This window comes from Dipodomys merriami, unplaced genomic scaffold (genome assembly GCF_024711535.1).
Source record: "Dipodomys merriami isolate MVZ:Mamm:240054 unplaced genomic scaffold, mDipMer1.0.p SCAF_11, whole genome shotgun sequence".
Classification (NCBI taxonomy): Eukaryota; Metazoa; Chordata; class Mammalia; order Rodentia; family Heteromyidae; genus Dipodomys; species Dipodomys merriami.
In genome coordinates, this window is record NW_027202382.1 from 37,145 (window position 1) to 52,529 (window position 15,385).

The 15,385-nt window shown below is 41.2% G+C and overlaps 1 protein-coding gene across 7 annotated transcripts in view; it reads left to right on the forward strand.

The window, feature by feature from the left end:
- Positions 1-15,385, forward strand: part of Ccdc171 (coiled-coil domain containing 171) — a 316,277-nt gene that overhangs the window by 24,208 nt on the left and 276,684 nt on the right. For all 7 annotated transcript variants that reach the window (XM_070007659.1, XM_070007650.1, XM_070007684.1 and 4 more), the window contains 2 exons: positions 5,983-6,118; positions 12,839-13,013. In XM_070007659.1, the coding sequence (XP_069863760.1) occupies positions 5,983-6,118; positions 12,839-13,013 (311 nt within the window). The remainder of the gene's footprint in view (positions 1-5,982; positions 6,119-12,838; positions 13,014-15,385) is intronic.

Genomic DNA, 15,385 nt, shown 5'->3' on the forward strand with positions numbered 1-15,385 from the left:
CATATGTGTTAACCAAGGAGATTGGTCTGTAGATTTCTTTTTTGATTGGGTCTTTGCCTGGTTTGGAAATGAGTGTGATATTGGCATCGTAGAATGTGTTTAGGATAGCTCCCTCTTTTTCTACTTCTCTGAAGAGCTTGAGGAGTACGGTATCATTTCTTCTTTAAAGGTCTTATAGAATTCTGTGGTGAATCCATCTGGTCCTGGCCTTTTCCTTTTTGGAAGACTTCTGGTTGCTTCCTGTATCTTGTTGTAAGATATTGGCTTATTTAATCGATTTATTTCTTCTTTGCTCAGTTTTGGCAACTTGTATTTCTCTAAAAATGCATCCATTTCTGCTAGGTTTTCTTTCTTTAGAGAGTATAACTTTTGAAAATAGTTCTTTATAATTGTTCGGATGTCTTGGGTATTTGTTGTTATTTTTCCGGTGGCATCCCTGATCTTGTTAATTAATCTTGCCAAAGGTCAATCAATTTTATTTATTTTTTCAAAGAACCAGCTTTTTATTGTATTAATTTTATTTATAATTTTCCTATTCTCTATCTCATTAATTTCTGCTCTTAATTTGATTATCTGGCTCCATCTAGTAACTTTAGGTTCCATTTTTTCATGTTTTCTAGCTGTTTTAATTGCTACATGAGATTATTTACTTGGTCTGTCTCTATTTTCTTTTTTTTTTTTTTTTGTCGGTCGTGGGTCTTGAACTCTGGGCCTGGGCGCTGTCCCTCAGCTCTTCAGCTCAAGGCGAGCGCTCTACCACTTGAGCTACAGCGCCACTTCTGGTTTTCTGGTGATTTATTGGAGATAGGAGTCTCATGGTCTTTCCTGCCTGGGCTGGCTTTGAACCGCGATCCTCAGATCTCAGCCTCCTGAGTAGCTAGGATTACAGGAGTGAGCCACCAGCGCCCGGCTTGTCTCTATTTTCTTGATGTGGGCACTAAGGGTGATAAATTTGCCTCTCAGGACTGCTTTTGCTGTGTCCCACAAGTTTCTTTGTGATGTGTCTTCATTTTCATTGAATTGTAGGAATTTTTAAATTTCTTCTCTAATTTCTTCTGTTACCCAGGTGTTGCTTAGAAGTGTGCTGTTCAGGGACTGGGAAGGTGGTTCAGTAGTAGAGCGCTTGCCTTGCATGCCTGAGGCCCTGGGTTCGATTCCTCAGCACCACATAAGCAAAAAAAAAAAAAAAAAAAAAGCCGGAAGTGGCATTGTGGCTAAGTGGTAGAGCACTAGCTTTGAGCTGAAGAGCTGAGGGACAGTGCCCAGGCCCAGAGTTCAGGCCCCATGACCGGACCCCCCCCCCAAAAAAAAAGAAGTGTGCTGTTCAATTTCCATATATTTGAGTAATTTCTGCAGTATGTTTTGTTATTGAGAACTAGCTTGATTCCACTGTGGTCAGATAGGATACAGGGAATTATGTCAATCCCCTTGTATTTGCTTAAGTTCCTTGCATGAACTATGATGCTATTTTGGAGAAAGCTCCATGAGCTGCTGAGAAGAATGTGTACTGTGTTGTTTTTGGGTGAAATTCTTGGTAGATGTCAGTTAGTTCTGCTTGAAGTATGGCCTCACTTAATTCGGTAGCTTCTTTGCCAGTCCTCTGGTTGGTAGACCTATTCTTTGGTGAGAGTGGGGTAGTAAAGTCTTCTAGTATTATTGTATTTGGATCTATTTTATTCTGTAAGTTTAAGAGTATTTGCTTAACGTATTTGGGTGCGCCAATGTTTGGGGAGTATAAGTTGATAATGGTAATATCCTCCTCTTGATTGTTCCCTGTATTAATATGTAGTGTCCTTCCTTGTCTTTTTGTATTGATTTTAATAAAAAGTTTATTTTGTCAGGTATCAGGATAGCTACTCCTTCTTTCTTACTGGGGGCATTTGATTGGTAGATCTTTTTCCAACCCTTCACTCTGAGTTTGTATGTTTGGCTGAGAGGTGGGTTTCTTGAAGGCAACAGATGGATGGGTCATGTTTTCTTTTCTTTTCTTTTTTTTGTCGGTCATGGGGCTTGAACTCTGGGGTTGGGCGATATCCCTCAGCTCTTCAGCTCAAGGCAAGCTCTCTACCGCTGGAGCCACAGCACCACTTCCGATTTTCTAGTGGTTTATTGGAGATAAGAGTCTCATGGAGGGCTGGGAAAGTGGCTTAGAGGTAGAGTGCTTGCTTTGCATGCATGAAGGCCCTGGGTTCGATTCCTCAGCACCACACCACATAAGCAGAAAAAAAAAAGCTGGAAGTGGCTCAAGTGGTTGAGTGCTAGCCTTGAGCTGAAGAGCTGAGGGACAGTGCCCAGGCCCAGAGTTCAGATCCACAACCGGACCCAAAAAAAAAAGAGTCTCATGGAGTTTCCTGCCCGGGCTGGCTTTGAACTGTGATCCTCAGATCTCAGCCTGCTGAGTAGCTAGGATTACAGGTGTGAGCCCGGTGGGTCACATTTTCTAATCCAATCTTCAGTTCTTTTTCTTTTGATTGGTGAATTAAGTCTGTTAATATTTAAGGTTAATATAGAGAGATGCATTGTGGTCCCTGTCATTCCCTGTTTTCGTAAGCTTTTCTTCTTTCCATTCCTCCTGTGCTTACTCAGTTAGACTTCTATTAATACCTGTCTCATGCAGGTCCCCGTTCCTGGTTGCTTTCTTCAGGTTGTGTTTTCCCTCTTAATATTCTTTGTAATGCTGTCTTATTGTTTATGAATTCATTTAGTTTTTCTTTACTATTAAAAATTTTAGTTTCTCCATCGAATGTGAATACTAGCCTTACTGAGTATATCAGTCTGGGCTGGCAGTTATTGGTTCTCAGGACTCAGATGGTACTTTCCCAGGTCTTTCTTGAATTCAGTGTCTGTGTGGAGAGATCTGCAGTGATTCTAATTTTTCCATTGTAGTCTAGCTCCTTCTTCGTTTTTGCTGCATGCAATATTGTTTCCTTATTATTCCTTATTATATTATTTTTATTATAATGTGTCTAGAAGTGTTTCTCCTGGGATCCTGCTTGTTAGGTGTTCTATATGCTTCTGTTATGTAGGTAAGATGTTCTCTTTTAAGATGGGGGAATTTTTCATTGATAATCTTGTTGAATAGCTGTTGCATTCCCTTGCTTTGATATTCCTCGCCTTTGTCAACACCAATTATACGAAGGTCAAATTTCTTGGCACTATCTGCTATTCTTGGATTTCCCTTTGGCATAATTTAAGTGATTTTTTTCATATCTGTGGCTTTTTGGTCCAGTTGGTGCATTTTGTCTTCTGTATCTGACACTCTAAATTCCATTTCATTCACTCCATTTCATTCACTATTCATTGTGGTTTGCATGGAGGAAATGGACTCATTTATGGATTCAATGTTGGTTCTCAAAGTACTAATCTGACCTCTTAGTGAGGTGTGTACTGCCTCTATTTTTGCATGCACCTCCTGTTTGAAATCTTGCATCTCTTTTCTTCTTTTTTTTTTTTTGTCGGTCGTGAGGCTTGAACTCTGGTCCTGAGCACTGTCCCTCAGCTCTTCAGCTCAAGGCGAGTGCTCTACCACTTGAGCTACAGCGCCACTTCTGGTTTTCTGGTGGTTTATTGGAGATAGGAGTCTCACGGTCTTTCCTGCCTGGGTTGGCTTTGAACCTCGATCCTCAGATCTCAGCCTCCTGAGTAGCTAGGATTACAGGCGTGAGCCACCAGCACCCGGCTTCTTGCATGTCTTTTGATAGTTCGTCCCTGTGTTCTTTAAATTTCTGATCTATTTTTCACTTTAATTCTTGAGTCATTGCCTCCAGCATCTCTTGGATGTAGCTTTTGTCTTCCATTTCTGCTTTGCTCCCACTCGGGCTCTTCCCTGGGTGGCTGCTGGCTTTTGGGGTAGCTTGCTATTCTGGGTGTTGATAAACCTTGTAATTTTTCTCTGATTTTCACATGGGGATTCAGGGATTATTGGAGACTAATCTGAAATTTTGTTTTGGTCAATAGGTGTCTGTCTTTGCTTGGTTGCTGTTTCTGGGTTGGAGGAGACAGTCTGTACCTGGTTTCGGTTCTCTTGGAGGCTGACCTCCAGCAGCTGGTCTGACTCATATAGGGCTCTTGGCTGTCTATTGTAGATCACTGGCAGTACCTGCCTTTAGAAGGACTGACCGGCCTAGACTGCTCCTGTTTACTCCACAGGTGCTCTTGGCGAGATTGGGTGTGCTGGATGTACTCTCCCAGTTGCTGGAGTCTGCTATGGGCTCCTGATTTTTTTTTTTTTTTGCCAGTTGTGGGCCTGGGCACTGTTCCTCAGCTCTTCAGCTTAAGGCTGGTGCCCTACCATTTGAGCCACAGCGCCATTTCTGGCCCTTTCTGCTTATGTGGTGCTGAGGAATCAGATCCAGGGCCTCATGCACACAAGGCAAGCACTCTACCGCTGAGCCACCTTACCAGGCTGAGCTCCTGACTATTATCAGGTGCTGGCGGCCTGAGTTGTCCAATTCTCAGCCTGGGATATATGGGTTGGGTTTGGGCTTCTGGTTCTCTTGCCCTGGACACCCAGGTCTTTTGCTGTCACGGGCGTGATTCCCAGGGGATGCAGTTCCCTGTTTTCCCCTCTCTGCTGAGGCTTATGCTCAGTTTCTGACTTCAATGGAGATGAGTTGGTTGTGTTGCTCAGGCACCTGATCTTCAGGCCTGGTCCTGGCTCCTGGTCCCCAGCCTGGGGCACGCCAGTTGGACCTGTGCTGCTGTGTATCCCGCCTGGGTTACGCAGCCTGGAGTAAACTGTTCAGGTTTCTTCCACTGTTGGCTGTTGTGACCCAGGGGCGCTGCTCCTGGCTTGGATGTTTAAGCTCCCTTCCAGGGTCTCTCTTGATCTAACCTGGCTGGCTGGATGTGCTCCATGGGCTGGTGGAGCTCTCCAACAGTTCCCAGTTTTAGTGGGTCCTGTAGTACAGGTGTTGGGGTAGGGGTCTGGGTCAAGATCTGGTGTTCCCACCAGCTCTGGTCTCCCTTGAGGAGGGATACGCTGTCCCCTGTAGGGTACTCACCCTGGAGCTAGTTCTTGTTTCTGTGCAATGTAAGTCACTGGTTGCCACTGCATTCAGTGTTCAGTTGAGATGCTTGTGGGCTGGGCCGGTGGTGGTGTCTCTGCCTGTTTCTCCTCTGTCTCATTACTGCTTGCTTTTAATTAAACTTTCTTGAATAGATCACTTATCCAAAATTGCTTTTTAGCTTCCCATTTTTGTAGATAGATCTGTTACTTACCCAAAATTGCTTTTTAGCTTCACATTTTATTGCTGTTTCATCTTCCATGCTCTTTTGCTTTTCAGTTCTATATATTCTGTTTGCTGATACTTAACATTTTTTTGGGGGAAGGACAGGGTAGAGTACTTTTTAGTCTGTCATTTTAGAGCAAGCATCTGTATCTCTTATTTGTACTTTTTTGTTTGTAATATATATTGCAATTATACTAAATGAAATATATTTTAATAAAAGAAAATGATAATATCCTTAATATCTTCCAAAGCTACCCAGCATGTGATATGGTCAGACAATTTAAATGCCAATCTTAAATGATGTAGTGGATTTCTAGTGGATAGTGTTTTGTTACTAGGAATATATTACTTTGTGTTTTAATCTAACTTTTACATGAAATATTTTGATTACATTGAAAATTCTTTAAGCCAAGGACCTTATGTTCCTTGTGTTTTATTTTTTTATTGTGAAAATACTGTACAGAGGGGTTATAATTACATGGGTAAGATAATGAGCACATTTCTTATCAAGCATTGTAGCCTCCTCCTTTGTTTCCCCTTCCCATCCCTTTTTATCCTCCCCATCCCCCTCCTCCCCCCACCCCCCTTCCCCCCAACCAAGTTTGTAAAGCTCGTTTTTCAACATAATGACTTGTACATCTCATTGTTGCAATGTGTTCCCTGTGTTTTTGAAAAATAGATTTCCAGAAATATCAGAAATGCTGTGAAATGTTTTATGAGAATTATATTTTATTATGACCTTATTTTGTAGGTTGAAGAATGCTTCTTTGGAAGTAAAACAAATGCTTAAGAGTGAAACAGAGTCAGATATTACTACTGATCTCAGAAAGAAACTCCATCGGGCTAAAAAAGAAAAACTAGACATGACAACTAAACATAATGCAGAGGTAGACTTTGTTTTTTCTTTTAAGTAATGTATGAATTTCACGTTCACATGACAAACTTCATATTTCACTTTTACTTCTCTGTCATTCTTCTGCTTAAAAGAAAATTGTAGGGTTGCGAAGGTGGCTCAGTGATAGAGTGCTTGCCTTGCATGCATGAGGTCCTGAGTTCGATTCCCCAGCACCACATAAGCAGAAAAAGCTGGAAGTGGCACTGTGGCTCAAGTGGTAGAGTGCTAGCCTTGAGCTGAAGAGCTGAGGGACAGCGCCCAGGCCCAGAGTTCAGGCCTGACAACCAACAACAATAACAACAACAACAAAAGGAAATTGTAGTGAAGAATATGTTTTTATATCTATATCTATATCTATATTAAGTTGTAGGGTTTGAACTCAGGTCCTGGGCACTGACCCTAAGCTCTTTTTGCTCAAGGTTCATGTTCTACCACTTTGAGCTACTTCTCTACTTCTGGTTTTCTGATATTTATTTATTTATTGTGAAAATACTGTACAGAGGGATTACAATTACATGGACAAGATAATGAGTACATTTCTTATCAAGCATTGTAGCCTCCTCCTTTGTTTCCCCTTCCCATTTCTTCCCATCCTCCTCCCGCGACCCCCCCCCCCCATAGTTATTGTTTTTGTTTTTTGTTTTTTGGGTCCAGTTGTGGGGCCTGAACTCTGGGCCTGGGTGCTGTCCCTCAGCTCTTCAGCTCAAGGCTAGCACTCTACCACTTGAGCCACAGCGCCACTTCCGGCTTTTTCTTTTTGCTTATGTGGTGCTGAGGAATGGAACCCAGGGCCTCATGCATGCAAGGCAAGCACTCTACCACTGAGCCACCTTCCCAGCCCATTTTTTGAGACAAAAATCTCACAGACTTTTCCTGCCCAGGCTGGCTTTGATCTGTGATTCTCAGATTGCACCCTCCTGAGTAGCTAGGATTACAGGCATGAGCCAGGAGTGTCTGGTTATAGATAATTTTTTATATAATAGCATTACATAGTAATATCAAAGTAGAACTTTAACAAATGGTTGTATGCTTTTTAGGTGTATTTTATTTATTTATTTGAACTCTGGGCCTGGGCACTATCCCTCAGCCCTTCAGCTCAAGGCGAGCGCTCTACCACTTGAGTCACAGTGCCACTTCCGGTTTTCTAGTGGTTTATGGAGTTTCATGCACTTTCCTGCCTGGGCTGGCTTTGTACCATGATCCTCAGATCTCAGCCTCCTGAGTAGCTAGGATTACAGGTGTGAGCCACTAGCACCTGGCTAGGTGTATTTGAATTAAAGTGTTTGACTTGACAAAATTTTTAATTGATGAATGTGTCTAATATTTACAGGATTTGTAAATTAGACTTTTTTGTTGTTGTTGAGACAGGGTATGTTTGAACTCCTGCCTCAGCTTTGTGAGTTGGGATTACAGACGTGTACCCTCATGCCTCACTTAAATTAGACATTTCTGAAATCATAATGTATATTCCTTATGGTCTCAATTATGGAGCAATCTTTTAAGTAGATTTGAGTATATAATTTTGAATTATAGTATAATTAAGAAATTATCTTAGTTTCTTTTTATGTTATATCTTACTAGTGTATATATATATTTCATACATACATATGTATTTACATTTATGAAGGACAGTATTTTTTTTTCTTGTATGACAATTCATGATTATATATGCTTATGTCTTTTGTGTTCTTTCTCCTTTTTTCTCTATTTAAGTCTTTCATTTTTTTCTGCTATGTTGGGAGACCAAGGATAGGCTATACTCTTTTTTTTTAAATTTAATTTAATTTTATTTGTGAACATACTGTACAGAGGAGTTACAATTACGTGGGCAGGATAATGCGTACATTTCTTACCAAGCATTGCAGCCTCCTCCTTTGTTTACCCTTCACATCCCTTCCCAGCCTCCCCCCTCCCCCCCATAGGCTATACTCTTATTACTGAGCTGCAACCTTAGCCCTAGGTCTCATTTATTCTTAAAGCTCAGCCTAATCAGCTCAGTGTAGTACATAGACCATGACTTATTCTTGACCCTTCCATTCATAAGATATATAATCTTGGCTAGTTTTTATTTTTTATTTTTGTTGGTCATAGAGCTTGAACTTGGGTGTTGTCTCTGAGCTCTTTTAGTTCAAGGTTAGTGCTTTATCACTTTGAGCCACAGCTCCACTTCTGGTTTTCTGGTGGTTAACTGGAGATAAGAGATTCAAGGACTTTTCTGCCTTAGCTGGCTTTAAACTATGATCCTCAGACCTCAGCCTCCTGAGTAGCTAGTATTACAAGCATGAGCTACTGATGCCTGGTGCATTCTTACTAATTTTATGTTAGCAATAACCTGTGTAAGATTGATGTGGATTTAATAAGGTAGCTATAACAATCTGCTTGGATGGGTAAGTGCAAACTGAATTCAACACTGGCCTATAATAATCATTTAATAAGGTCTAAATACCAGTATTTTTTTTTTTTGGGGGGGGGTCCAGTCGTGGGGCCTGAATTCTGGGCCTGGGAGCTGTCCCTCAGCTCTTCAGCTCAAGGCTAGCGCTCTACCACTTGAGCCACAGCGCCACTTCTGGCTTTTTTCTTTTTGCTTATGTGGTGCTGAGGAATCGAACCCAGGGCCTCAGGCATGCAAGGCAAGTGCTCTACCACTGAGCCACCTTCCCAGCCCCACCTGTATTTTCTTTTCTTTTCTTTTTTTTTTTTTGTCAGTCATGGGGCCTGGGCGCTGTCCCTCAGCTCTTCAGCTCAAGGCGAGTGCTCTACCACTTGAGCTACAGCGCCACTTCCGGTTTTCTGGTGGTTTTATTGGAGATAGGAGTCTCACAGTCTCTCCTGCCCGGGCTGGCTTTGAACCGCGATCCTCAGATCTCAGCCTCCTGAGTAGCTAGGATTACAGGCGTGAGCCACCAGCGCCCGGCCCACCTGTATTTTCTTGATAGCTGTTATACAAAATAAATAACTAGCCAAGCTGGTGCCAGTGGCTCATGCCTATAATATAGTTCTAGGAGGCTGAGATCTAAGGATCACAGTTAAAAGCCAGCCTGGGCAGGAAAGTCCAAGAGACTCTTATCTCCAATAAGCCACTAGAAAACCGGAAGTGGTGCTGTGGCTCAAGTGGTAGAGCACTATCCTTGAGCTGAAGAGCTGAGGGATAGTGATGAAGCCTGGACTTCAAGCCCCATGACCAAAAAAAAAAAGTAAGAATGCAATTCTTTTGTTATATATGTTGTCTTCTCTAGTGTCAGCTGTGCATTTCTCCTATAGAAACTGAGATTTGAGTAAGGTTTTTTTTGGGTCCGGTTGTGGGGCCTGAACTCTGGGCCTGGGTGCTGTCCCTCAGCTCTTCAGCTCAAGGCTAGCGCTCTACCACTTGAGTCACAGCGCCACTTCGGATTTTTTCTTTTGCTTATATGGTGCTGAGGAATCGAACCCAGGGCCTCAGGCATGCAAGGCAAGCTCTACCACTGAGCCAACTTCCCAGCCCTTGAGTAAGTTTTTAATGGCAGCAGTGCAGGTGGATTTTGGAAACACTCATAGGTCAGCTGCTTCTTGTAGTCATGAATAAATCTTTGAGCAGTAGAAGGCTAGTTACTTCAAAGAGGAGGGATGGGTAAAATTATTTTGGAGATGCTTGGGTTCACAATTTTTAGGTTTATGTAATTCTGAAAGCTCTCAACCAAGGTCCTTTTTTCCCTAGTTATCTCCAAATTGAAACTTTTTAGAAGAAATTTGGTTAGACTCACCATTAAAGATAATTCAGTGTTCAACATAATTAGAGTCTGATTCTTGAACTTGTATGTTCTGGGGCTACAGAATATAAGAGATTCTTTAAAAGCCACCATGAAATTTTCTGGGTTTTCTGAGTATCTTCTAGTACTGAGGCTTGAACTTAGAGCTTCTCACTCTTCTTTGGCTTGCTTGCTCATAGCTGGACACTCTACTACTTAAGCCTCACCTTTAATTCTGGCTTTTTGCTGGTTAATTGCAGACTTTTCCTTCAAGTTTCAGCTTCCTGAGTAGCTAGGACTATAGATGTAAGTTACTAGTACCTGACTTTTTGTCTATCTTGAGCTGTGTTCTTGAATCCCTGAGATTGTTTTTGCAAATTGTCTAGTAATATTTAGCCTTTTGGCAAAGATAATGCAATAATGGTGAGTTGCTTTTCTACTTCATTTTCCAACTGTTTGGTTTCAAATGGCCCTTCATCCTAAACAGCTTTGCATTATAATTTAATTATCTGTGGTCCTGCTGTATATTGTGGATTGCTAGTTTCCTGTTTCTTGCTGTAGGATCTTCACTATAGTTAGACTTACCTAAGTCAGCCCCCCAATGTCAGAAACCCATCTTGAGACCATTTCTGATTCCAAGATGTGAGTATTATTATTGAAGTTCGATCACAAAAATGGAAGCCGCACCAATGAACTTCATTGGAGACATCAGTAGGGGGTATTGATATAAAGATCCAAAGAAACACATAGTGGACATTTAAGTAACCCATAAAGCCAGAATTATTAGGAGAGATCAAGGAATAGGGAAGGAGGAACTATTTAGAATTATTTACAACCTGAAAAAAGAGGGAGAATGTCTGTGTAGAGAAAATGAAAATGATTTGGATGGATTTGAAGCAAACAAGGAAAATAACTAACACAAGAGAAGATCCAGTGCTAACTACTTTAGTATTATGAGAGGTGAGGGAATGGCAGGGAGTAATGGAATGAAGCTGGAGCAAAGTATTAGAGTTACCTTAAATTTATCAATAAGGTGATTTTTTTTCTTTTTAAATTTTTTTTATTTTTTGTCTATTGTGGGGCATGAACTCAGGGCCTGGGTGTGTCTCTGAGCCTTTTTTTTCTCAAGGCTAGCACTCTACCTCTGAGTCACAGCAACACTTCTGTTTTTTTTGAGTGGTTAATTGGAGATAAGTGTCTCAGGGACGTTTCTGCCCCTGCTGGCTTTGAACCATGATCCTTAGATCTCAGCCTCCTGAGTAGCTAGGATTATAGGCATGAACTACTTTCACACAGCCCTTTGTCTTTTCTTTATTTGATGGATAGATAGACCATAGCCTGATATAGTAAGCAGTTTAACTGGATTTTGTGAGGTACTCTTATAAAATTGAACCTATATACCTTCTGTAGCATTTAATTCCTTGACTCAGTACTGTAACATTTGGTTTGTATCTTTCACAGTGCTTACCACATAAGTATTTAATATGAATCATTGATTAAATCATATGATTTTAGAATTAGAAAAAGGATCTTTTAAATCATCTAGTTCTCTCTGACCTATTTCTGTCATAATTGTTAATGGAGGATCACATATTAGTAGTTTGTTATGATTTTTGCAGAGTTGCCACTTTTTTTTTTTTTTTGGATCCAGTCGTGGGGCATGAACTCTGGGCCTGGGCGCTGTTCCTCAGCTCTTCAGCTCAAGGCTAGTGCTCTACCACTTGAGCCATAGTGCCACTTCTGGCTTTTTTCTTTTTGCTTATGTGGTGCTGAGGAATCGAACCCAGGGCCTCAAGCATGCAAGGCAAGCGCTCTGCCACTGAGCCACCTTCCCAGCCCCAAGAGTTGCCACTTTTATTACTATATGTTTTGCCACTGATGTCATAATCAACAAAAAATAATATAGACAATGTTTAATAAATTGTACTTTTAGCCAGGTGTTGCCTGTAATACTAGCAACTCAGGAGGCTGAGATCTGAGGACTGTGGTTCAAATCCAGCCCAGGCAGGAAAGTCTGTGAAACTCTTACCTCCAGTGAACCACAAGAAAACCAGAAGTGGTGCTATAGCTCAAATGGTAGAGCACTAGCTTTGAGCTGAAGTGCTAGGGACAGCACCCAGGCCCAGAGTTCAAGCCCCATGATCCCCTGCCCCCCCCCAAACAAAATTGTACTTTGATGCAGTTTTCTTTGTGATTATGTTTACAGAATAGAAGTAGAGAAAATAAGTTTTTTTTTTTGTTGTTGTTGTTGGTTGTGGAGTTTGAACTCTGGGCTTGGGTGCTATCCTTGCGCTCTTCAGCTCAAGGTGAGTACTCTACTGCTTGAGCCACAGCGCCACTTCCGGTTTTCTAGTGGTTTATTGGAGATAAGAGTCTCATGGACTTTCCTGCCTGGGCTGGCTTTGAACTGTGATCCTCAGATCTCAGCCTCCTGAGTAGCTAGGATTATAGGTGAGCCACCGGCGCCTGGCTGAGAAAATAAGTTTTAATTACTTATGTTTCATGTACTTTAAGTACTTGCTTGTCATTAAAAGGCATGTTTTTTCTTTATTTGTATAACAATTCATATGAGAGTTTAAATGTTTTTGGCTAAGCTTGCTAGTTTACTTGTATTCTGCTACTTGAACCTTACCTCTAGCCAAGCTTTTTGCTACTTATTTTGGAGAGGGAAGTCTCATGGACTTTGCTGGGCTGGCTTTGAGCCTTTGTCTTCTACATAAAGTAGGTCTGGGTTGCTAGGATTACAGGCATGAACTATAGGTGCCTGGCTTTAAGAGTTTTTTTTTTTTCTCCCTCTAAAGCAAGAAACTACTGAATGTCATTTGATATAATAATATTTCTAGTGTTTCAGAAAATACAAATTTGTGAATTCTTACAAATGTATGGAATCAAGTTTTTCTAAGAAGTTTAAATGTTTAAGTACATGATCTCACTATCTTCGAAACATGTTTTAATGTTATTTGTTAAGCTTACAAATTTATTTTTAGTTGTCAAGCTATGAGAGCCAGATTGCCAAGCTGCGGTCTGAGGTTGAAAAAGGAGAAGCATTACGACAAAGTCTGGAATATGATCTGGCTGTTGCTAGAAAGGAAGCTGGCCTTGGAAGACGAGCTGCTGAGGAGCGATTAGCTGAAGCCCACAGGATCCAAGAAAAACTTCGTGGTAAGAATATTGTTATTTTGGGGCTAGGAAGGTGGCTCAGTGGTAGAGCGCTTGCCTTGCATGCATGAGGCTCTGGGTTCGATTCCTCAGCTCCACATAACCAGAAAAAAAAGCCGGAAGTGGCATTATGGCTCAAGTGGTAGAGCGCTAGCTTTGAGCTGAAGAGCTGAGGGACAGCGCTCAGGCTCAGAGTTCAGGCCCATGACCGGGCCCCCCACCCAAAAAAAAAAGAATATTGTTATTTGTTTTAATGTTTAGGGCTGTAACATTATTCTATAGCATTCCTTGATGTATATATTTGTGTAGGATCAAAGGGAGGGTTTGGTTCATTGCCTGGTCTTTGATGGACTTTGCTGAGTGTGTATAAAATCTGGCAATTCTGTGAATACTTACCTACTTTAGATTCTTTAAAAAAATTTTTTTTTATGGGGCTGGGAAGGTAGCTCAGCAGTAGAGTGCATGCCTTGCAAGCATGAAGCCCTGGGTTCGATTCCTCAGCACCACATAAGCAGAAAAAGCCGGAAGTGGTGCTGTGGCTCAAGTGGTAGAGCGCTCGCCTTGAGCTGAAGAGCTGAGGGACAGTGCCCAGACCCAGAGTTCATACCCCATGACTGGCAAAAAAAAAAAAAAAAAAAAAAAAAAAATTTATGATGTTGAGGATCCAATCCAGGGCCTTATGTGTGCTACTTAAGTATTCATCCTCCTTCAAAATGTATTTCAAGGGCTGGGAAGGTGGCTCAGTGGTAGAGCGCTTTCCTTGCATGCATGCATGAGGCCATGGGTTCGATTCCTCAGCACCACATAAGCAAAAAAGAAAAAAGCTGGAAGTGATATTGTGGCTCAAGTGGTAGAGCGCTAGCCTTGAGCTGAAGATCTGAGGGACAGCACCCAGGCCCAGAGTTCAGGCCCCACGACTGGACCAAAAAACAACAACAACAAAAAAAGAATTTCAAAATTACTTTTGCTTCCTACTACTACCATTGTTAAAGAAGGTCTTCCAAGAGTACAAAGATACCCTGGATTCTAAGGCATATTGGAAAAGATTGGAGCAGATAAATTAGATCAGTCAAAGCATTGCAAAAGTGCTTAGAAGGTACAAGAGACATACAAGTCTTCTCAGACACAGTGAAAAGATTAAACCTACAGATGATAGGGATAGATCAGGAAGAAGAAATTAAAATAAAGGCTTTGAAAACCTATTCAACAAAATAATAGCAGAAAATGTTTGAGAAATAGAGTATTATCCTTGTGCTGGAAGCCTGCCGTACTCCAAACAGGCAAGATTAGAAAAGAAATGCTCCTAATTACAGTATAGTAAGCTATCTAAATATACTCCAAACAGGCAAGATTAGAAAAGAAATGCTCCTAGATACAGTATAGTAAGCTATCTAAATATACAGAATATTGAAAGTGTCAAAAGAGAGGAAACAAGTAACTTACTATCACAAGCTCATTGTAACAACAGCAGATTTCTCAACACAGATAACTAAATGCAAAGAGGACTTGGAAAGACATTATTCGAGACCCAAAAGACAACTGTCAACCCAGACTATTTTACATAGTGAAGCTATCCATTAAAATTGGTTGAGAAATAACAACAATCTACAATAAACAAAAACTACTGGAATTTGGGCTGGGAAGGTGGATCAGTGGTAGAGCACTAGCCTTGAGCTGAAGAGCTGAGGGACAGTGCCCAAAGCCCAGAGTTCAGGCCCCCACGACCGGACCCAAAAAACAAACAAACAAAAAAAATTACTGGAATTTATGGCCTCCAAACTAGCACCACAAAAGGTAGTTAGGGGAGAAATTACCCGCAGAAGAAGCAAACATGACAAAAAAACCCCAAAATGCCAGGAAACATGGCATACTTCTCTCAATATTGACATTGAATGTTAAAGATCTTAGTTCTTCAGTCAAAAGACATATACCAGTCAGGTTCTGGTGGCTCACATCTGTGATTCTAGTTACTTAGGAGGCTGAGATCTGAGGATTGTGGTTCAAAGGAAGCCTGGGCAAGAAAGTCTGTGAGACTTTTACCATCAATTAACCACTAGAAAACTGGAAGTGGAGTGGTAGCTCAAAGTGGTAGAGCACTAGCCTTGAGCAAAAAGAGCTCAGAGAAAATGCTCAGGATGCGAGTTCAACTCCCATGACTGAAAAATCGAAGAAACAAAACCCTCAAAAAACATAATGGATACTTAGATAAAAAAACAATATCTAAAGCAAGATCTAACTCTTTGTTGCTTATAAGAAACACATGGCTTGGGGTAAAAGAATGGGTAAAAAAGACCTTCCAAGCAAATGGACTTCAAAAGTGTTTAGCATTAGCCATACTTATATCTGATACTATTGATTGCAAGCTAAAAATTAGT